General features: G+C 37.8%; 1 protein-coding gene across 10 annotated transcripts in view; it reads left to right on the top strand.

The window, feature by feature from the left end:
- The window catches only part of BOD1L1 (biorientation of chromosomes in cell division 1 like 1), a 58,902-nt gene that overhangs the window by 15,257 nt on the left and 20,305 nt on the right, over positions 1 to 23,340 (top strand). For 5 of the 10 annotated variants that reach the window (XM_054553711.2, XM_063723319.1, XM_024246063.3 and 2 more), the window contains exons 6-14: positions 1,168 to 1,334; positions 2,867 to 2,978; positions 3,608 to 3,746; positions 5,086 to 5,158; positions 7,202 to 13,340; positions 15,095 to 15,159; positions 16,319 to 16,403; positions 20,291 to 20,334; positions 21,816 to 21,876. In XM_054553711.2, the coding sequence (XP_054409686.2) occupies positions 1,168 to 1,334; positions 2,867 to 2,978; positions 3,608 to 3,746; positions 5,086 to 5,158; positions 7,202 to 13,340; positions 15,095 to 15,159; positions 16,319 to 16,403; positions 20,291 to 20,334; positions 21,816 to 21,876 (6,885 nt within the window). Of the gene's footprint in view, positions 1 to 1,167; positions 1,335 to 2,866; positions 2,979 to 3,607; positions 3,747 to 5,085; positions 5,159 to 7,201; positions 13,341 to 15,094; positions 15,190 to 16,318; positions 16,404 to 20,290; positions 20,335 to 21,815; positions 21,877 to 23,340 lie in introns of all 10 variants that reach the window. The other 5 variants (XM_063723321.1, XM_024246058.3, XM_024246061.3 and 2 more) reach the window with 1 other exon arrangement.

Genomic DNA, 23,340 nt, shown 5'->3' with positions numbered 1-23,340 from the left:
CTTTCAGATAGGCTACCTAGAGAGAAAATCATAGAGGAGAAAAAGTATAAGCTTTTAACACCATAGATGTATTTCTCAGTGCCTTCCATTTTTTTTTCTTCAATTTCACAAACTAAAAAAGCAGCAGCAGTACTTCCTAACTGTCATATCTGTCCTCATGAGGTCAGCTCTGCATTACCTGTGTAGGAAGAGTGCTCCCTATTCTGTGAACACTCTCTCTGCCCTAACTAAAATTAATCCTTGTTGCCTTTTTGGGTCTTCTTAAGTTTTTCCTGGTAAGACTATATTTTATATGTATGGGATTTAAAAAGTGAGAAGAAGATGGCTATTTTAAGAGTGCATGGTAGGAAATGAAAACCTTGTTTACTTTTTTTTTTCTTCTTGCTGTGTCAAAGTGAAGCAAATTACCTTCCAGTTATTGATTCCCACGTCTTCCCTAAATGAGAAATTCAGAGGTGGTCATTAAAATCTCAAGTTTACTTTAAAGTACAGCTTCCAGTGGATTTGTTGAACTTAACAATGGTAAAGCATAAATATCAAGTCCAATGACAAATAAGAATTGTTTGTCAGGAGAACACTGAGGCGCAGATGGAGGCTTTTAGGCTGAGATAGCTCCAGTGCCTTGGGTTCCTACAAAGGCAAACTGAAGCCCAGTCTAAATGGTAAAACAGAATTTAAACTTAGCTCATCAGAAACCTCCAATTAACCTCTAACTAGGGACTTTCCACCAGAACATATTCAAATAAGGCACACACCTAGCTGTAGCCAGTCCAGTCATGTATCTCCTCTGCTTTTGTGTTCAGCCTGTGAAAGCACACGGCTGGTGTTGCCGCAGCAGAGCCCTCAGAACTTCTCCTGATTCTGATGCCTGATTCATGAATCATTCTTTGCTCCAAAAAACTCTGTTACATTTAATTTGTCTGAAATTTTCCTTTTAACAGCATAAGTAACTATAATGTCTGATTTTTCTTTGTCTTATTTATGTGTGAGAAGCTGATAAATAAAAATATGAATTATAGCTTTTAAAAGTCAATTTCTGAAACTTTCACATCCTGATATTTCCCCTTTTGGACCTCCAATTGATCTTGCCTTTGCTGCTTGTACAGCATAATGTTGATTTTATGGTAATTCACAGACATACTCCTCTTTCTATTAACTTTCTTACAGATGAAGAGAAGAACAAACAGAATAAAACAAAAACTCAAACTAGTGATTCTAGTGAAGGAAAAACAAAGAGTGTACGGCATGCATATGTCCACAAACCATATCTTTACTCAAAGTACTATAGTGATTCTGATGATGAGCTTACTGTAGAACAACGACGACAGTCCATTGTAAGTCCAGTTTGTTGTTATTTTAACCTACTACATCAGGTTAACAAACTTAAATAGTCTATCTGCAAGGTACTGGGTGTGCATATGAAGCAGAGACATACAGGATTTGCCTTCAGGAAACTTGTCATTTAACTAGGTAGAGTAGATGTAAACATGTGACAGAGATGTTTGTGTCATCATTACTAATGCAAGTGAATATCCCTTATCCGAAATGGGTGGGACCAGAGGTGTTTCAAATTTTGGAATTTTTCACAATTTGGAATATTTGCATATACATAGTGAGAAATCGTAGGGATGGAACGCAAGTCTAAACATGAAATTCCTTTGTGTTTCTTATATACGTATGCACATAGCCTGAAGAGTATTCTATACAATGTTTTTCATAATTTGGTGCATGAAACAAAGTTTTGACTACATTTTGACTGCCACCTGTCACATGAAGTCACATGTGGAACTTTCCACTTGTGACAGCATGTCAGTGCTCAAAGAGTTCAGATTTTCAGATGACAGATGCTCAACCTGTAGTAGTGAAACGTAACAACTTAAATGCTTCACAGTATGGAAATGTTTAAATCAAGTGTAGATCCAGTCCTGCAAAGATATGGTATGCAGCGATTAACATACTATTGAGATAGAAATGCTATTTACCTGTTTCTTGGATTTGAAAATATTTCCAATTATAAAATGTACCACTGAATTAATAACAGCTCTTTAAAGAAAATTACTACCTTATTGTTACATAGGTATATTGGTTTTAAGATAGCCTACAATTTCAAAAACATTAAAATATGAAAAGTTGTAAAATATGAAAAGTTCAGAATCAGGAAATATTGTTACACAGGAAAATGATTTGAAGAAACTACCCCAAAATGCTAGTAGTGATTAGCCTTCCCTTTAGGCTTATCTTTTGAAAAGGTTACTTGGTTAGAAGTTATGAACCTGCTGAGGATTTTTGGCACTCTGGGCCAGAAAGGGATAGTGGGAGTAGCACAATGACTGTGAATTCTTTCTGCTGTAAAAGACAACAGCTGCAAGTCCTGAGTCCCTTGGGTCCCAACGTATAACCAGCAAGTCATATATGTTGTAGAACTAGCCTGTCACTTGAATTTTTATTTCAACTGTTTTCTGTAAGAATAATTGAAAAGTTATAAACACCTATGTATATATACTTGATGTTCATAGATATTTTCACAGCTATCTTTTTAATTGAAACAACCAGCTTATTTAATCAGTTTTTCCCAAAATAATACCTTTCCCATTCTTTAAACTAATGGCATTCTGAAAGAGTAATGGCAAATTTTGACATCTGTTTCTTTTATTCTGGTAGCTTCCAGATTGAAACATACACATACATATGTATGTATACACACACAGATAAATGTGTGTATATATATGTAGTATATGTGCATTTTTTCAGAGCCCGTTAATTTGTAAGAACATCTGAAGGGTAAACTAAAACTTTAAAAAAATACGGTTTTTCAGTGTGTTTTCGCCTTTGCCTAATAATCTGTTAGGATATTTTGTGGTTTTAGGCCAAAGAGAAAGAAGAGAGGCTTTTAAGAAGGCAAATCAATAGAGAGAAACTTGAAGAAAAACGAAAACAGAAAGCAGAAAAGACAAAGTCTTCAAAAACGAAGGGTCAAGGTATAGATGTCAACTTTTAATACTTTAAACTATCTCATATATTTCATTATTTTCCAGGTACTCTTGTATTACTTATGAGACATGAATATAAAATAAAATGATCTAGTCTCAAATGTGGAAGATTTCCTTACATTTTAATCTCATGTGTTTCGTCATTTTTCCTTTTTATTATATTGCTAAATCTAAATTAAACATTTTATCAGATACCAGCTTATGCTACTCATTTGTTAGCAGTTTATTTTTCTGTAATGATTGAATTATCACTGGAAAGTAGATTGTTAACACATGAGTTATCAACCCTTGCTGGTGATTAATGAAATTAATCTATGCCTATGTTAACTAAAATGTCAAACATTTCTCTGTAATATTGCATTGAACAAAATTGTATTCCTTCTGGGCACTAATCTTATGTAATATACGAAATCGCACATACACACACTTATGTCATCATTTGAAATAAGAGAGATAAGACTTTTTCATCCAAAATATTTTGTCTATTCCAGCACAACTTAAGAATATTAAAGCCATTTTGGCTTTAACAATGATTAGAAAAATCTTAATGAAAAATTAATATTACACTATTTATAAAACTTTTCTGAAATACATTTTATTGATTGCTTCTTTTCTAGGCAGGAGTAGTGTGGACTTAGAAGAATCATCAACAAAGAGTTTGGAACCTAAAGCCCCCAGAATTAAAGAAGTCCTTAAAGAACGGAAAGTTTTAGAAAAAAAAGTAGCCTTAAGCAAAAAGAGAAAAAAAGATTCAAGGTACATATTTTATCTGGTCCTGTTTCCCTTATAACACTCCCCTGGGTGCTTTCAGAAGAGAGGCATTGAAGTGGCAGTAAAGAGTTGTACTTTGGATGTGTATGTTACTGCATGTTTATGAAGGACCTTAGGGTTTCATATTTAGTATGAAAATGTTAATATCTGTAACATTTCTAAGTAGTATATCCTAATCTTTTTGGGTGTCCCAGATCTTTTTGATAATTTGGTGAGAGCTTTAGACCCTCTCCCCTGAAAAATGTACATGCATAAGCTAACAATTATCCCTAGACTTTCAGAGTTTATGAATCCTCTGGAAGTTCTCTGGAGGTATTCCTCTTGTTGGCGTTCAGTAACCACTTATTTACAATTATTATTTCCAGTCTTTCCATGCCATTATTTTTACCGGTATTCCATGATTCTCCCCCAACCCAGAATCTGAGCCAGATTCCTTGTTAACACTGCATTATCATTGTTAACTTTTTAAGAATTAGAAAGCTAAAGAGACTCTTGAGGGTAGCTGTGAAGTCGTGTGAGCCATGGGCTGCAATTTCGCTATTACATCAAGTTGCATTTATGTAAATTTATCACAGATTTCAGGATAACTGATTTGATAATTTGCAGAACTTGGTAAGAGTAGTAAGCTCTCAAATTTCTTACTATTATTACGTCTCATCCTTACTGATCTGAATAAATAAGACTGCCCTCTTTACTCGAAAGATAGTAATTTTGAAGTGTAATTATAGCCCATAAAGCATTCATCTTTAAGCAACAAATTAGGAATTTTTGTTTCAGCTGTACTTTCCTTTAGCACCAAGAACAGTTCATGCCATATTTGGGATTGTGTTCTCCTTTGTTGACCAATAATTGATAGGATTTAAATTGAAATGTAACAAGTCTCCATTTATCGATCAAGTGTATAAATTATAGTAAATGGCTGGGCACGGTGGCTCACGCCTTTAATCCCAGCACTTGGGAGGCAGAGGCGGGTGGATCACATGAGGTCAGGAGTTTGAGACCAGCCTGACCAACATGGTGAAACCCTGTCTCTACTAAAAGTACAAAATTAGCCAGGCATTGTGGTGTATGCCTGTAATCCCAGCTAATTGGGAGGCTGAGGCAGGAGAATTACTTGAACTCAGGAGCAGAAATTGCAGTGAGCCAGGATTGTGTGATTGCACTCCAGCCTGGGCAACAAGAGCAAGACTCCACCTCAAAAAATAATAATAATAACATAAGATAAATAAAAATTATAGTAAAGGAAAGATTTTTATTGTTTTCAACCTTCCTGAAAAATTTTCACATTTGATTCATGCTTTATATTTGACTCTTTCCCCCTTAGGAGTGTTGAAGAGAACTCCAAAAAGAAACAGCAATCTGAAGAAGATTCCAAAGAAACCCTTAAAACAAGTGAGGTATGCCTTAATAAAACCTCATTTCAAATGCTGTTTTGTTAGATATAGGCTGTTTATTCCTTTAGAATAAAACTTAGAATGTAATTTGACTTTTTTCAAGTCAAATAAAAAGTCACTTACATTCAGCATTTTTGAAACCCCATTTTGTTATGTTCCAAATTGCCCATTTTGTTGAGTTGATTTATGTATTTGTCTTTTATCTAGGTAATAGCTACTTTTCTTGTCTTTTCCCATTTCTTATAATTGCAATAACAAAAATGCCAGTAATGACAAAAAAAGAAAAAGGGAGGCTAAAATTAAAATCTAAAATCCCTCCACTATAACAAATTATCCTTTTTATTCCCTTTCATTCCTTATCCACAGGTCCACATAATTTTTTAGAGTACAAGTAATCTGGCAAACTGTTTTTAACATTTTACTCATTTCATGTTACCTTTCTAGGCATCCTAATTATTTAATGATTGTGTAGTGTTACATTTAATGTACATACCATAATTTATTTAAGCATGTCCTTATATTTTAGCACTTGGGTTGTTTCCAAGATTTGATCATTTTAAACAGTAGAAGTAATGTACAATGTTTTCTTCACCCTTTCAGGATTATTTTCATGGGAAAAACTTTTGATTTCACTGGTTTAAAATTCTTGTTTACGAAAACCACATTATCTGTAGTTCTGTAGCTAAACTATCTTAATATTTCCAGAGGGAAAAAGCAATATTAGTGATTATTTCTTCATCATCAGCAAACATAAATTTAATTTATTTACTCAGAAATTAAAGGTGTATTTAGAAGTATATAGTGATGGTTTAATGACATATTTTTAAATATTTAACTTTCTTTTATGATCATTTTCTATAAGAAATTATCTCATAAAATAGTATTCACATTGTTTAGAATTAGTTTTTTATTGTGAAGTTAGGTTGATACAAACTCCTGTTAGTTATTTGAGGAATTTTATTTTAAGCTATTTAATAAGGTCTTGTTATGTCCTGGACCCTATTATTAGTAGAGGTACATTAATCTTTGTGTTGACATTTAAGGAGATGAAGTGTTAAACTGACCTAGAGGCACAAAGGTCTGTCTAAGAACTTTGGCCCATTATTTGCATAAGAATAATTATAGCTAATAGTCAGTGAGTCATTATTGAAGTGGATTTAGTCAACATCCACTCATTAATATTAATCACCTACTTAGTGCCAAACTACAGGGCCAGGAGGAAGGTTTAGATGCTCTTGTCTCTCCGTATCTTTTTTTTGAATACATAAACATATACATATGTTATATATGATATGGTTACTGTGAGTTACTGTGTACATTTGAAGCTTCATGTGTAGAATGTTGTACAAGTAGCCTAAATTCATGAGGTTTCCATACATAATTCAGCTTTCTAAATTAAAATATAGGAAATCTATATTTCAGTATATTTCAATTTTAAATTGCCTTCATGTATTATGTTTTTGACTGAAAAGGACATTGGAGTGTCATTTATTCAGCTTATATTTATTATTGAGTACTAGGCATTAGTGAGCTTTAGTGATTCAGAATTGAAGAATTCATAGACAAATCAGTGCCTGTGATATACTGGAAGGAGTACTAGACTCGGAATGAAATAATCTAAACTCATTTTTAACACACCTACTTGTGGTCTGAGTGTCAAGTTATAGAATCATGCTGAGCTTCAATTTCCTGATGTTTTAATGGCATATTTTTAAGTATTTAACTTTATTTTATGATAAATCTCTATGAGAAATAATCTCATAAAATTGTGTTCATATTGTTTAGAATTAGTTTTTTTATTGTAAAATGTGGTTGATGCAAACTCCTGTTAGTTCTTTGAGGAATTTAGCTTCTTAAAATCAAGTTAGTAATACCTATTTTTTAAAATCAGGTGAGTTTTTGACATCTACACAGGCTGTTTGCAAGAATTAAGTGAGATGTTACGTATGTGACAGCACTCAACATATTAAGTCCACCCAAATGTTACGTTTTAATCTAAAAATTGATTTTGGTATTTCTCATATTTTAACCTTTGTTTTCTTTCAGCATTGTGAAAAGGAAAAAATGTCTTCTTCAAAGGAGTTGAAGCATGTTCATGCAAAAAGTGAACCAAGTAAACCTGCCCGGAGACTTTCAGAGTCTTTGCATGTAGTTGATGAAAACAAAAATGAATCCAAAATAGAAAGAGAACATAAAAGACGGACATCTACCCCTGTTATCATGGAGGGGGCACAGGAAGAGACTGACACAAGAGATGTAAAAAGGCAAGTAGAACGCTCAGAAATTTACACCGAAGAGCCCCAGAAACAGAAAAGCACACTTAAAAACGAAAAGCATCTAAAGAAAGATGATTCTGAAACACCACATTTGAAAAGCCTACTTAAGAAAGAGGTGAAATCCTCCAAGGAGAAGCCTGAAAGAGAGAAAACTCCATCGGAAGACAAATTGTCTGTGAAACATAAATATAAAGGTGATTGTATGCATAAAACAGGTGATGAGACTGAGCTTCACTCTTCTGAGAAAGTTTTAAAAGTAGAGGAAAATATTCAAAAGCAAAGTCAACAAACGAAGATTTCTTCAGATGATAAAGCCGAACGAAAAAGTAAACATAGGAATGAAAGGAAATTATCAGTATTAGGCAAAGATGGAAAGCCAGTTTCTGAATATATTATAAAAACAGATGAGAATGTTCGTAAAGAAAACAACAAAAAAGAGAGACGCTTGTCAGCTGAAAAAACTAAGGCAGAGCACAAATCAAGAAGATCAAGTGATTCTAAAATTCAGAAAGATTCTCTGGGTTCCAAGCAACATGGTATCACATTACAGAGAAGAACTGAAAGTTATTCGGAAGATAAGTGTGATATGGACTCCACTAACATGGATAGTAATTTGAAACCAGAAGAGGTTGTTCACAAGGAGAAACGACGAACAAAGAGCTTGTTAGAAGAGAAACTTGTGTTGAAGTCTAAATCAAAAAGTCAAGGCAAACAGTTAAAAGTTGTAGAAACAGAATTACAAGAAGGTGCCACAAAACAGGCAACCACTCCAAAACCAGACAAGGAGAAGAACACAGAAGAAAATGACTCAGAAAAACAGCGTAAGTCTAAAGTTGAAGACAAACCTTTTGAAGAAACTGGTGTTGAACCTGTATTAGAGACTGCTGCTTCTTCAGCACATAGTACACAGAAGGATTCTAGTCACAGAGCCAAGTTACCATTAGCAAAGGAGAAATATAAGAGTGATAAAGACTCCACTTCCACCAGGCTTGAGAGAAAGTTGTCAGATGGCCACAAAAGCAGAAGCTTAAAGCATAGTAGTAAAGACATAAAAAAGAAGGAAGAAAATAAATCAGATGACAAGGATGGTAAAGAAGTTGACAGTAGTCATGAAAAGGCCAGAGGTAATAGTTCACTCATGGAAAAGAAATTAAGTAGAAGGTTGTGTGAAAATCGGAGAGGAAGCTTGTCACAAGAAATGGCCAAAGGAGAAGAAAAATTAGCAGCAAACACTTTGAGCACTCCCAGCGGTTCCTCCCTTCAGAGACCAAAAAAGAGTGGTGATATGACATTGATCCCTGAACAAGAGCCAATGGAAATTGATTCTGAGCCAGGTGTTGAAAATGTGTTTGAAGTATCTAAAACCCAAGACAACCGCAATAATAATTCTCAGCAAGACATTGATTCTGAAAATATAAAACAAAAAACTTCTGTCACAGTTCAAAAGGATGAATTGAGAACTTGCACAGCAGATTCAAAAACAACAGCTCCAGCTTATAAGCCAGGCCGTGGAACAGGAGTTAATAGTAATTCTGAAAAGCATGCTGACCATAGAAGCACCTTGACCAAGAAAATGCATGTCCAAAGTGCTGTGTCCAAACTGAACCCTGGGGAGAAAGAACCCATTCATAGAGGAACTAATGAAGTGAATATAGATTCTGAAACTGTTGATAGAATGTTACTGAGTGCCCCATCAGAAAATGATAGGGTACAGAAGAATTTGAAAAACACAGCTGCTGAAGAACATGTTGCTCAAGGAGATGCCGCTCTTGAACATTCCACAAATTTAGACTCCTCACCGTCCTTAAGTTCAGTGACTGCTGTGCCTCTGAGGGAATCGTATGATCCAGATGTAATTCCTCTGTCTGACAAAAGAACTGTTTTGGAAGGTAGCACAGCCAGCACCTCCCCTGTGGATCACTCTGCTCTCCCTAACCAAAGTCTGACTGTTAGGGAATCAGAAGTCCTTAAGACAAGTGACAGCAAAGAAGGTGGTGAAGGTTTCATAGTAGATACACCAGCAAAAGCAAGCATCACTAGCAAAAGACACATTCCAGAAGGTCACCAGGCTACTTTATTGGATGGTAAACAAGGAAAGGTAATCATGCCTCTTGGAAGCAAGTTAACGGGCGTGATTGTGGAAAATGAGAATGTTACCAAAGAAGGTGGCTTAGTGGACATGGCCAAGAAAGAAAATGACTTAAATGCAGAGCCCAATTTAAAGCAGACAGTTAAAGCAACAGTAGAGAATGGCAAGAAGGATGGCATTGCTGTTGATCATGTTGTAGGCCTGAGTACAGAAAAATATGCTGAAACTGTCAAACTTAAGCATAAAAGAGGCCCAGGTAAAGTAAAAGACATATCAATTGATGTTGAAAGAAGGAATGAAAACAGTGAGGTAGACACCAGTGCTGGAAGTGGCTCTGCACCCTCTGTTTTACACCAAAGGAATGGACAAACTGAGGATGTGGCAACTGGGCCTGGGAGAGCAGAAAAGGCTTCTGTTGCCACTAGTACTGAAGGGAAGGACAAAGATGTCACTTTAAGTCCAGTGAAGGCTGGGCCTGCCACAACCACTTCTTCAGAAACAAGAGAGAGTGAGGTGGCTTTGCCCTGCACCAGCATTGAGGCAGATGAAGGCCTTATAATAGGAACACATTCCAGAAATAATCCTCTTCATGTTGGTGCAGAAGCCAGTGAATGCACTGTTTTTGCTGCAGCTGAAGAAGGTGGGGCTGTTGTCACAGAGGGATTTGCTGAAAGTGAAACCTTCCTCACAAGCACTAAGGAAGGGGAAAGTGGGGAGTGTGCTGTGGCTGAATCTGAGGACAGAGCAGCAGACCTACTGGCTGTGCATGCAGTTAAAATCGAAGCCAATGTAAATAGCGTTGTGACAGAGGAAAAGGATGATGCTGTAACCAGTGCAGGCTCTGAAGAAAAATGTGATGGTTCTTTAAGTGGAGACTCAGAAATAGTTGAAGGAACTATTACTTTTATTAGTGAAGTTGAAAGTGATGGAGCAGTTACAAGTGCTGGAACAGAAATAAGAGCAGGATCTATAAGCAGTGAAGAGGTGGATGGCTCCCAGGGAAATATGATGAGAATGGGTCCCAAAAAAGAAACAGAGGGCACTGTGACATGTACAGGAGCAGAAGGCAGAAGTGATAACTTTGTGATCTGCTCAGTAACTGGAGCAGGGCCCCGGGAGGAACGCATGGTTACAGGTGCAGGTGTTGTCCTGGGAGATAATGATGCACCACCAGGAACAAGCGCCAGCCAAGAAGGAGATGGTTCTGTGAATGATGGTACAGAAGGTGAGAGTGCAGTCACCAGCACGGGGATAACAGAAGATGGAGAGGGGCCAGCAAGTTGCACAGGTTCAGAAGATAGCAGTGAAGGCTTTGCTATAAGTTCTGAATCGGAAGAAAATGGAGAGAGTGCAATGGACAGCACAGTAGCCAAAGAAGGCACTAATTTACCATTAGTTGCTGCTGGTCCTTGTGATGATGAAGGCATTGTGACTAGCACAGGCGCAAAAGAGGAAGACGAGGAAGGGGAGGATGTTGTGACTAGTACTGGAAGAGGAAATGAAATTGGGCATGCTTCAACTTGTACAGGGTTAGGAGAAGAGAGTGAAGGGGTATTGATTTGTGAAAGTGCAGAAGGGGACAGTCAGATTGGTACTGTGGTAGAGCATGTGGAAGCTGAGGCTGGAGCTGCCATCATGAATGCAAATGAAAATAATGTTGACAGCATGAGTGGCACAGAGAAAGAAAGTAAAGACACAGATATCTGCTCCAGTGCAAAAGGGATTGTAGAAAGCAGTGTGACCAGTGCAGTCTCAGGAAAGGATGAAGTGACACCAGTTCCAGGAGGTTGTGAGGGTCCTATGACTAGTGCTGCATCTGATCAAAGTGACAGTCAGCTCAAAAAAATTGAAGATACCACTATTTCCACTGGCCTGGTCGGGGGTAGTTATGATGTTCTTGTATCTGGTGAAGTCCCAGAATGTGAAGTTGCCCACACATCACCAAGTGAAAAAGAAGATGAGGACATCATCACCTCTGTAGAAAATGAAGAGTGTGATGGTCTCATGGCAACTACAGCCAGTGATGATATTACCAACCAGAATAGCTTAGCTGGGGGTAAAAATCAAGGCAAAGTTTTGATTATTTCCACCAGTACCACAAATGATTACACCCCTCAGGTAAGCGCAATTACAGATGTGGAAGGAGGTCACTCAGATGCTCTGAGAACTGAAGAAAATATGGAAGGTACCAGAGTAAACACAGAAGAATTTGAGGCCCCTATGCCCAGTGCAGTCTCAGGAGATGACAGCCAACTCGCTGCCAGCAGAAGTGAAGAGAAAGATGAGTGTGCCATGATTTCCACAAGCATAGGGGAAGAATTCGAAGTGCCTATCTCCAGTGCAACAACCATCAAGTGTGCTGAAAGTCTCCAGCCAGTTGCTGCAGCAGTGGAAGAAAGGGCTACAGGTCCAGTCTTGATAAGCACCGCCGACTTTGAGGGGCCTATGCCCAGTGCGCCCCCAGAAGCTGAAAGTCCTCTTGCCTCAACCAGCAAGGAAGAGAAGGATGAATGTGCTCTCATTTCCACTAGCATAGCAGAAGAATGTGAGGCTTCTGTTTCCGGTGTAGTTGTTGAAAGTGAAAATGAGCGAGGTGGCACAGTCATGGAAGAAAAAGACGGGAGTGCCATCATCTCTACGAGCTCGGTGGAAGACTGTGAGGGCCCAGTGTCCAGTGCTGTCCCTCAAGAGGAAGGCCACCCCTCAGTCACACCAGCAGAAGAGATGGGTGACACTGCCATGATTTCCACAAGCACCTCTGAAGGGTGTGAAGCAGTCATGATTGGTGCTGTCCTCCAGGATGAAGATCGGCTCACCATCAGAAGAGTGGAAGACTTGAGCGACGCTGCCATCATCTCCACCAGCACAGCAGATTGTGTACCAATTTCTGCCAGCACTGACAGACATGAAGAGAATCAGCTGACTGCAGACCATCCAGAAGGAAATGGTGACCTGTCAGCCATAGAAGTGAGCAAGCACAAGGTCACCATGCCCAGCCTAATTGCTGAGAATAACTGTCGGTGTCCTGGGCCAGTCAGGGGAGGCAAAGAACCGGGTCTTGTGTTGGCAGTGAGCACTGAGGAGGAGCACAACGGGCCATCAGTCCACAAGCCCTCTGCAGGGCAAGGCCATCCAAGTGCTGTTTGTGCGGAAAAAGAAGAGAAGCATGGCAAGGAGTACCCTGAAATAGGACCATTTGCAGGAAGGGGACAGAAAGAGAGCACTTTACACCTCATAAATGCAGAAGAGAAGAATGTATTGTTGAACTCCCTTCAGAAAGAAGACAAGAGCCCAGAGACAGGGACAGCAGGGGGCAGTAGCACAGCAAGTTATTCAGCAGGAAGGGGCTTAGAGGGGAATGCTAACTCACCTGCCCACCCAAGAGGACCAGAACAGACGTCTGGGCAGACGGCTAAGGATCCCTCTGTCAGTATTTGCTATTTGGCAGCAGTAAATACCGGTGCTATAAAAGCTGGTGACATGCCACCTGTTCAAGGCACCGTGGCTGAGCGTTCCTTTCTTCCTACTGAGCAGCAGGGGCCTGAAGACAACTTGAAAACCAGTACCACCAAATGTATTACTGGCCAAGAATCAAAAATTGCTCCTTCCCACACAATGATCCTTCCAGCTACCTACAGTGTAGCTCTGTTGGCTCCTAAATGTGAGCAGGACTTGACTATAAAGAGTGATTATAGTGGCAAATGGACTGATCAAGCATCTGCTAAGGAAACAGGAGATGGTAACAGCACAAGGACATCATTCCCTGAGGAAGGAGACGTAATGGTTACTGTGTCTTCTGAAGAAAATATGTGTGACATAGGTGAGAATCTGTACCTAATTGCAAATTTTAACATTTTACAAGGATGATTGTACAACAGAGTGCATTTAGGACAGTCTTCCAAAAGATGGTTTTGGTTCCAGAAAGATAAAATATCTATAAATTTTTTTCTCATATCATAATGTTGCAAAATAACTCTCATCAGACTTGAAGGTCAAACTTCTCTAAAAGCTACTTGTGTTTAAACGTTTAAAACCTTTCAAAGCAGGAGGCTGAGGCATGGGAAGTCCACATGTTATTTACGTGACTGCTGCAACTTACTAAACCTCTTTGACCTACAGGTTTCTTGTCAATCAAAAAGAAGAGTACCCTACCACAACCCAATGAAAGCAATATATTTTTTTTTTTACCATCCTCATTTTACAAATGAGGAAATAGGGTCAGAAAATTTAAATAGCATTCATGGTCCTCGTGTGACTTTTAGAGGAAAAATCAGTTTCCGAGCCTCCGTTTCTTGTTGTATAAAATGGGGATAATAAGATGGGATCATAATACAAAGGCAAACACGATTCCAACCCTCATCTGATTATAGGTTTGCAGTATTTATTTGTTCAGTCTGTTGGTTCCTTTGAATCAAAGGAGCATGTTATTTTTAACTGAGCTTATTTTTCAGGTGAAATGAGTTTCTAGTTTAGAATATATTTGAAAGTGAAAAGAAATATTTTTCCCTGCTGACAGATTTTGGACAGTGCTGGTCTTTTAGAAATAGTTAATAACTTTCAAAGATATTATCTCAGTCATGCCTTATACCGTCCAACTTCAGATACTTTATACCAGTCAAGATAGGAGAAAAGTGGACAGTGACACTTTAAAGCATGACAGTTGCATAGACTGGGATTAAGCACAGGATGCTGTAGGAACCAAAGGGTCCTCATGGGCTGGACTTGAAAGGGCAGAGGAATTCTTTTCCACTCTGGCTATATAAATTGTAGCATCCTGGACTTTTAACTGAAATAGACCTTAGCCATCATCTAACCCAGTCTCAGGAAGCTGAGGCCAATAGATTTAGTCTTGTTCATTATAGAGACTTAGGAGACTTTAAGAAATGCTCCAAGGGTTGAAACAAGTAACCTTACAAGTTTCTGTTGAATTTAACCTGGAGTAAATTGAATGCTCCAGAAGTTTTTATGACTCAATCATTGCTACAATTACTCATTCCTCCTTTTTTCCTGAAGAAGTGAAAATAGAAGGGTTTCCCCAGAAGCTTCTACACAATCTACAGAAGGATATAAGAAAGAGGCAAGATCAGAGTAGAACTGAATCTCTCCACCTGAGAAAATTTTTTCTTTTTGTCTACCTCACAGTTTAACTTTGTGTTCAATTTGTCTGTGTTCAGTGTGAAGCAAGTAAAGTGAATCTGTTAATAAATCACCTTTACTGAGAATAGACCTTAGTGACTCAGAATATTTTTAAGGACAAACTTGATGGAGATCACTGCAGAAAAATACTTGGAAATGAAGATATCTCCACAGATAATACTTTCGTCATTCTTTCTGGGCAGTTATCTTACTGTGCAAATAAGAATTTCACTCACCCAAAATAAGCAAATAATCCCTGCCTTTCATCCAGATTCTTTTTATACAACATATTCCTTTTGATCATTTTCTGACAGCAAAATAAACCAGAAAAGGAAGGTGGCACAGCATGTCAGATAACCACATTCCATTACTTTTTGACCCCGGATGTATTTTGCAAGCAAATTCTTAAATTGTACTAAATGGCTTGAATTTTATTAGGCAATGAAGATTCTCCATTGAATGTTTTGGGAGGATTGGAACTGAAAGCCAACTTGAAAATGGAGGTATGGCTTATAATTCAGCTGTGCCGAACTGTAAGTGATTAAATACTGTTTCATCACTTATACACATATATATACTTATGTGGTATATAGCTCCTGTTCTCATTGTACTTATGACACTTAGTGTTATTGCATATCCTGTGGTGGGGGAAAGCTAAGAACCTCAGTACTCTTAGTAAATAGTGCCATCATCAGTTCCATTTACTCAAGCCAGAAACACAAGCGTCACCCTCAGTTTCTCCGTCATCCCAAATTTAATCTATCGCATTTCTTACAGGTTCCATTTCCAAAATATAACATGAGTCCATCTATTTCTGTTTCTACAGTCATCACCCTAGGCTAAGCCACTACTTCAGTAGCCTCTCCATTAGGCTTATTTCGCTCCAGCCCTCCTCCAGTGTGATTCACACAGTCCTGCAGGTAGTCTTTAGAAACATAACTTAGGCCCTGTCATTGTTCTGCTTAAAATTTGTGGTGGCTTCCCATCATGCTTAGAATAAAATCTGCTTTTTTTTTTTTTAAGCATGGCTTTGGTGCTTTACATAATTTAGTCTCCATATCCTCTTTCTAGCCTGATCTGAAGGCACCATCCAAGTATATGTGACAAGACAGCAGTGAACATGGGGGTTATGAACACTACAGAGGAAACACAACTTGCCCAATAGTAGCAATAGGCAGGTAGACAGGAGGCCTTGCAAGGAGGACACTGGAATAGAATTTTGAAAGTAGAGTGGAAATTTCCCAGAAGAGAAAGGAAAGAAAGAGCCTTCCAAGCAAAGAGAATGTTGTGTTCTAGACTCAGAGACAGGAGGGCACGTGGTGTGTCTCAGGCACTGCAGTGGTTCACGGTGAGCTGTGGTGAGACTTAAGCCTGGAAGGGAGTGGGAGCCCATCAGGAAGAGTCTTGTGTGGTGTGCTGAGTTGGGGTTTTACCTTTAAAGCAATAGAAGACCCATTGATGGATGAAATACGAGATTAAATTGATTTTTTACTTGGCTTTGTTTTTAAAGGTTGGTGTATTTATTTTTAAGTTTTGTGTACTCTTGAAAATAGGCTTTTATATTGTTTCAGGATGCTGGGTTTTTTTGTTTAATTCACTTGAGGTTAGTCTTCTTGTAAAAACCCCAGTTAACTTATTTTTATGGTGCTTTGAATTTTTTAGGCTTATGTGCCTTCAGAGGAAGAGAAAAATCGTGAAATTCTGGCACCACCAGAAAGTCAGTGTGGGGGAAAGCCAAGTGGAATAGGTGAGCTCCTTAGAATGGTTGTTCATATTGTTTTTGTTTTTGCCTTGCATGTGGTTTTACCTTTCTAAAAATCAGTAGCTGATGCATAGTAACATACAGGCTCTATTAATTTGCCTCTCACTTTTTAAAATAGATTAGGGAGAATTCTTTACTATTTTATTTTTAACATATACTTTTCCTCATGAAATGTCAGTCAACATTATGTAGGGTAATTGTTTAAATCTGATTACCCCCAAATAATAATGCAAAACGGAAGTTGTTCTGGAGCAAACGCTTGCTCTATCCCAGAAATGTTTCTCTATACCCCTGCCTGTCCCCAGACGCTATTGCAGCTCACTTCCAAAAGGCTAGTCTGAGCATAAGGGCCCACTTTACACCATTTGCTCTTGTCTCTTGCTCAGGCTTTTGCCCCAGTGGCTGCACAGAAACTACTCTCAGCTTATATAGCCTCTTCTCAGTCTCTCTGTGCAACATTCTTCACTGTGGACTATAGATTTTAAGGGAGAACCTCAATATCAGAAAGGATAAAGGCAGGAGCTCTTAAACGTTTTGGTCTCAAGGACCAAAAATTACTGAAAAATTACCGAAGACCCCAAAGAGATTTTGTTATATGGCTTATACCTGTTGACATTTGCCAAATAAGAAATTAAAATTGAGACAAGTAAATATTACGTCACTATTAATTCAATATAATTAACTCACTATAAGTTAACAACTCTTTTTTCATGAAAAATAGCTAGATTTTCCAAAACAACCCAATTAAGTGATAAAAGTGACATTGTTTTGCATTTTTGCAAATCCCTTTAAGTCTGGCTTAATAAAAAACAGCTGTTTCTCATATCTGTTTTCACATTCAGTCCTGTTGCTATTTATTGTTTTTGTTAAAGTAAATGAAGAAAATCCAGCATTACAGATAGATGGTTGGGTTTTTGTTTTTTGTTTTGTTTTATTTTGTTTTGTTTTGTTTGAGATGGAGTCTCACTCTGTTTGCCAGGTTGGAGTACGGTGGCGCGATTTCAGCTCACTGCAACCTCCGACTCCCTGGTTCAAGCTATTCTCCTGCCTCAGCCTCCTCAGTAGCTGGGATTACAGGCACACACCACCATGCCCAGCTGATTTTTGTATTTTTAGTAGAGATGGGGTTTCACCATATTGGCCAGGATGGTCTCAATCTCCTGACCTCGTGATCCGCCCGCCTTGGCCTCCCAAAGTGCTGGGATTACATGCATGAGCCACTGAAAGCCACTGCGCTCGGCCAATCGTTGGGTTTTAGTAGCCTTTTCAGATAATTATGGGTACATCTTAGCCTCTGGAAAATTCCATTGAGCACTCATGAGTCTGTAAGACAAATAATGTTAGTTCGGCCCTTGTGGATTCCTTGATGGAAAGCCTCAGGAATTCCCCAGAGAGGCTGGACCATAGTGGCTTAAGGAAATGGAAATGAGAAGAACTGTGACAGTGAGGAATTATTTCTAATTTGTATTGCAAACATGATTGTGTATTTTCTTCTGTTTCCCACAATATTTTTTTTAAGTACTAGGAACTATAGAGTATGTGACCAAATTTAAGCCAGTCCTCAATTTTTTTCCACAATGTTAAAATGTCCATGCAAGTCAGGTGGAGTAAACAGTCAGGGTGATTTTTGTTGTAAATACTTATAACAAAAAACTCTATAGGTATTTGCTTAAAGGGACTTTATTAGCTCACAAAATTGAAAAATTCAGGTAAAGCATAATCCAAGAGGATGCAGATAGTTCCAAAGACACATCTAGTAGAAACTCCATTTTATATCTTCTTCCTCATCCTCTGAATAAGGGTCATTGGTTTCTCATTCATAGCCTCTATTTTTAGCGTTGGCTTACCCTTCCTGGCCAAAATCCTGAGACTTATTCTGATTTAGCATAAGTACATGTGTCCACCCTAAACTAATTACTGTGACCAGAGGAATGTAGCTTACTAGTTGACTTAAGTCAGGTGCTGTTTTCCTGGATCCACATGGTATTCCAGACCACAGTCTGGGCTCTTGGGAAAGGTGCCAGGAGGACAACTGTAATGTCTACTGTAGTTGGATTGGCTCTTTAAATTATTTCCCTGACAAACATCAAGTCTGCTACCTGTGAGTACTAGGGAAATCAACATGGAAATGACTGGTGGAAATAAGTCATTCACTGAAATCAACATGCAAATAAGTAAGGTACTATAATAAAGATACGTACTTGACTGTGGGAGTCAGCTTCCCTGAGGTAGGGCCTCAGGGAAGACTTGTGTTTGCTCAATCAATCTCTTCCCCCACCCCCTCTCCTTTAATTATAGAAAGTAAGATATACAGAAATGCATAAAAAGTTTCCCACTCCCTATGAGTAACCACCTTCGGTATAATAAAATTATATTGTTCTATAATTTTTTTTCACTCGACCATGTATTGCAGGCACCCATCATTACTTTATTAGCATATACAGATCCCCTTTCTTTGTTTTAATAGCTAAATAATCATCCCTAATACCAGTTTTAGATCTTTTAGTGGCCTCGGGGTTTCTACTGTTAACAGGGCTGCAACGAACTTTCATAATGCATATCACTACATGCGTTTTACCAAGTATTTTCATAAAATTGGATGGGGGGAGGGAGGGTCAAAGAATATACAGGTTAAGTATCCCTAATCCAAAAGGCTTGGGATCAGAAGTATTTCGAATTTCAGATTTCTTAGGGTTTGGGAATATGTGCATTATACCTCATTGAGCATCCCATATCTAAAAATTCAAAGTCAAAGTTCCAGTGAGCCTTTCCTTTGAGAGTCATGTTGGCACTCAAAGCATTTCAGATTTTGGAGCATTTCAGATTTCTCATTTTTGAATTTGGGATGCTCAACCTGTATACGTTTTGAATTTTTGTAAGTACTTGTTACTCATTTGGGGCTTAATATTGAATAATGAGTAGGTATGCATTAGGTGTACAAGGCAAAGAGAAGGGCAGTAGATGTGGAATGATTCAGATGAAGTGAATAGTGCATATAAATCCTCACCCATGACTATCTGGGGAGGTTTGGGGAGTGGGAGCAGTTGAGGACCTTCTTACACAAAACCATCTGAAAGGTTCTCAGTAGACTCGTAAGAAGTGTCAGCCAGTCCTGGAAGACCACACCAAGACTTGGTAAGTCATTTATACTGACACGTTAAAACCCTGAAGATGACTAATCTATTCAAAACTTGGACAGATACATTAGTTAAAAATGTGCATGGGTGTTTTATACTACAAATAATTAACATCTCATTTGTTAATTGTAAAGAAGCTAACATTTTTGGATTCTGAAGTCCGTTGTTCCCACAGTTATATTTCAGATAACTTTACTGTGTTTAGGTACAGTTCAGTAAGAGATCTACTTACGTAAAAGGAAGTTGTTTAAAAGAAAAATGTGTGTTCTGTCATTATTGAGTAGAAACAGTAGACTTTGTACTTCATGTTTCCAAAGAATATAAACAGACCATTGCTGTTTGAGGATAGGATCTAACTTTTCATTTGACGCTATTATTTTAAATGAACCAGTGTTATACTGCAGCTTAACAGCTACATTAAGGTCTTTTACTTTTTTTCTAAGCTTCAGATCATCAACATAGTTAAATCACCATAGTGATTTAATATACCACTGCCATTATTATAAAAATGCAGGCAACATTAGTTTCTGTTGTCTTTTTCTGGTAGTATATTCTGGTAGTACAACATGGATTGATTGTGGGAAATAACTGGTCAGATTTTTATAATTTATTAAAGCAGCTAAGCCACTTGGTGACATAGGATAGGTTCTCTGTCCTAAAAATCTTCAGATTTGTTTCTCTGCATTTCAGAAACAATATTCAGTTTCTTTATATCTCATTTTTATTTTTGAACAGCTGAACTCCAGAGGGAGCCTTTGTTGGTGAATGAATCACTAAATGTAAGTCAGTCACTGTAATGGTTTTGATTTTTGTGGTTATTGGATTTTTTTATTTTTTTTTTTGGAGAGCTATTGAGGAGGAGCCATCTGGAGGGGTTGCCTGTGTATTTCTGTAGTAGCCAGGAGGCGTTTGGTGGTGTACTCTTCATTTGAGTTCAGCATCCTGACAGCAGCTTTCGCTAGCTCTTTTCCATGTTCACCTATACCCACTGACAAAGAACTTTGAACTTTCTATTGTTTATTATTATATCGGGATTGAAAATTAGATTTTGATGTCTTAAATCATCCTGGTGCTATAGACAAAATAAATTTTAGTTTGAGAATTAAATTTCACTTTATGTTTTTAGAAAGCTTTTCTCAAGATACTAACCTGTAACTGCTATGTGTACATATTTTTTACCAGATGTGGCTCTCATAATCCCGTTCATTCTTGAAAGAGTCTTGTTTTTGGTCTTTCTGTCTTAATGTATTTATAAGGAACCTTGTAAATTGTACCAGGAGTGAACATTTTATAAAATATTTCCAAATGTGCAGACAACTGCATTCTTTCCAATGCTCCTAGAGGAACTGGGGTACTATCAGTGAACCGTGGGATCAGAGTACTTCCTCATCAAGCACCCTGTTTTGTAGCTAGAAACTCATACACCATATGCTGAATAAGAAGAAAGAGAAAAGCACCACTTGGTGTGTTTCAAGTTTGCCATCTAAGAGTTAAAAAGATTATGGCTGGGCACAGTGGCATGGCCTATAGTCCCAGCTACTGAGGAAGTGGAGGTGGGAGGATCACTTGAGCCCAGGAATTTGGGTCCAGCCTGGGCAACATAGCATAACTTTTTATTTAAAAAAAAAAATTTTTGTTAATAAAATACACTTTAAAAGTTAAAAAGACTTTAAATGGGGTTGGAGCTTACCAAGCCAGCTGGCGTGTTCTCCATCCTACCTCAGTCCCCTGAGTCCACCAGCAGCTGTCTTTTCCCCAGTCGAGCATAAATGTCCTTTCCAAATTTGTGCAAAAGTCTGTGGCTAGGACTTAGGATATTATAGGATATTCCGAGCCTTTCCCCTCAGTTTAAAAAAAGAAAAACAGTAGAATTGATAAGATTTGCCAAACAGGAAATCTTATTACAGAATCCTATAGAGTTTTTAAATAAAGAAAAAAGAAAATCATGCAGGATTTGGATGGGAAGGGAAATTTATGGAATTCAGAAAATTTTTCTCTTATTTATTCTTACTCTTTTGCCATTGGCTGCTTTAAGGACAGGCAGAATAAGCACAATAATTTGTTAAACTGAAACTTTTTCAAAAAGAAGAAGCTGCATGCTTTTGAGCTTCTGGCTGAAATTAAAAAGAATATGTACCCCAATTCCTTTTGGCATTTGTACAAATAGCCAGGTTATGTAAATTACCTTTTCTCCTCTTTCTTTTTGCCTTTAAATTTTTTGTGAGACTATCCATAAATATCTTTTATATTGTATATTTAGGTTGAAAATTCAGGCTTCGGAACAAATGAAGAAATTCATAGCAAATCTTATAACAAAGGAGGTAAGTTAATGAATTTCATAGTTATAGTTTTAATATTAATTATAGTTACCATTTATTGAGTGTGGTCTGTATACCAGGCCTTGTGTTAATTATTTTACATGTTTTCTCTCATTTAATTCATAATAATTCAGTAAAGTGATAGTTAACAGCCTAACTCCTATAGTTGAGGAGAACGAGTCTTAGGCCAGGTGACTTATTCCAAGCCATACAGCTTAAAAGTGATGTCTTGCTTTAAATAGCTACTAGAACTTTGCCATTAATCTCCCAGTTGACTCAATCCAACATAAATACAAAACGCATAGCCCCCTATGGATTGCAAGTACCCAACTGTGAAATGTGTTAACTTCTGACAGGCAGTTTAGGATGAGCATATCAAGGATGTCACATTTATGTGGGTCTTCTCCCAGGGGTGAGGTCTGGTGGCCACACAACCCATGCAGGCTGCCAACTCTGAACAGATAATTCCCTTCTCAAACAGAACATAGAATTTTCTTGATGCCTACTAATTTTGTTAATTTCCTATTACAAGAGTGGGGAGAGAGGCTTATTTAGACAGTTATTTTTATAACATATCCCATATTTCAAACAAAAGTAAAGCAGTAATAAACACCTATGTGCCCCCAACCTAGTTTTGCCCTATCTTACAATTTAGTATATTTGCTTCACATACCTTTTAAAAACTGTTACAGTTATGGTGGAATCCCCATTTACCCCTTCCCAATCCCAATCTCTTTCCCTTTAATCCCACTCCAAAAGGAACCACTATTCTGCATTAATTATATATAGGTCCATAAACAATATGTAACCTATGTTGCCTGCTTTAGGTAAATATGGGGTCTCACATTACATAAACCCTCCCCACCTTATTTGCTCATTCAGCAGTGTTCTAAGATTTTGTTCTGTTGATTTGTATTAACTGTAATTATTTTAATTGCTTTTGAATATACCACAGTTAGTATTTTTTGCTTCATTTGTACATTATTTTGCACATGTAGGTATTTTGAAACTTCTCCCAATTACAAAGAATGCTACTGTGTATGTTCTCATACCTTTCCCAGTGCTTATGTAGTGTACTTGTAATTCTGGGTATGGAATTGCTCAGTTATAGGCACCTCTTCAACTTTACTGCATGTGCTAAATTGACCCCAAGTGGTGTACCAGGTGTCACTCCACACCATCTCCCGTATTTGGTATTGTTTGGTGAATGTTTGTTAGCCTGATGATTATGATGCAATGATTCATTATTTTCACTGATGCTTCTTAATACTGTGTTGCTACACAAACTGGGGGGAAGGGCTTTGAAGTCTTCTGTGTAAAGTCCAGTGTTGTTACCCCAGACATGTTGCTGACCTCCTTGAACCCCATTCCCTCACATCTACAAGTGGAAGAAAGAGAATTTAACTGACGGAGTTGTGTGGAGGATCCCATCAAAAATCATTTGTGACTGTCTACCACAATGCTCTG

This window comes from Pongo abelii, chromosome 3, assembly GCF_028885655.2.
Source record: "Pongo abelii isolate AG06213 chromosome 3, NHGRI_mPonAbe1-v2.0_pri, whole genome shotgun sequence".
Classification (NCBI taxonomy): Eukaryota; Metazoa; Chordata; class Mammalia; order Primates; family Hominidae; genus Pongo; species Pongo abelii.
This window is presented reverse-complemented; position numbering and strand designations above follow the sequence as displayed.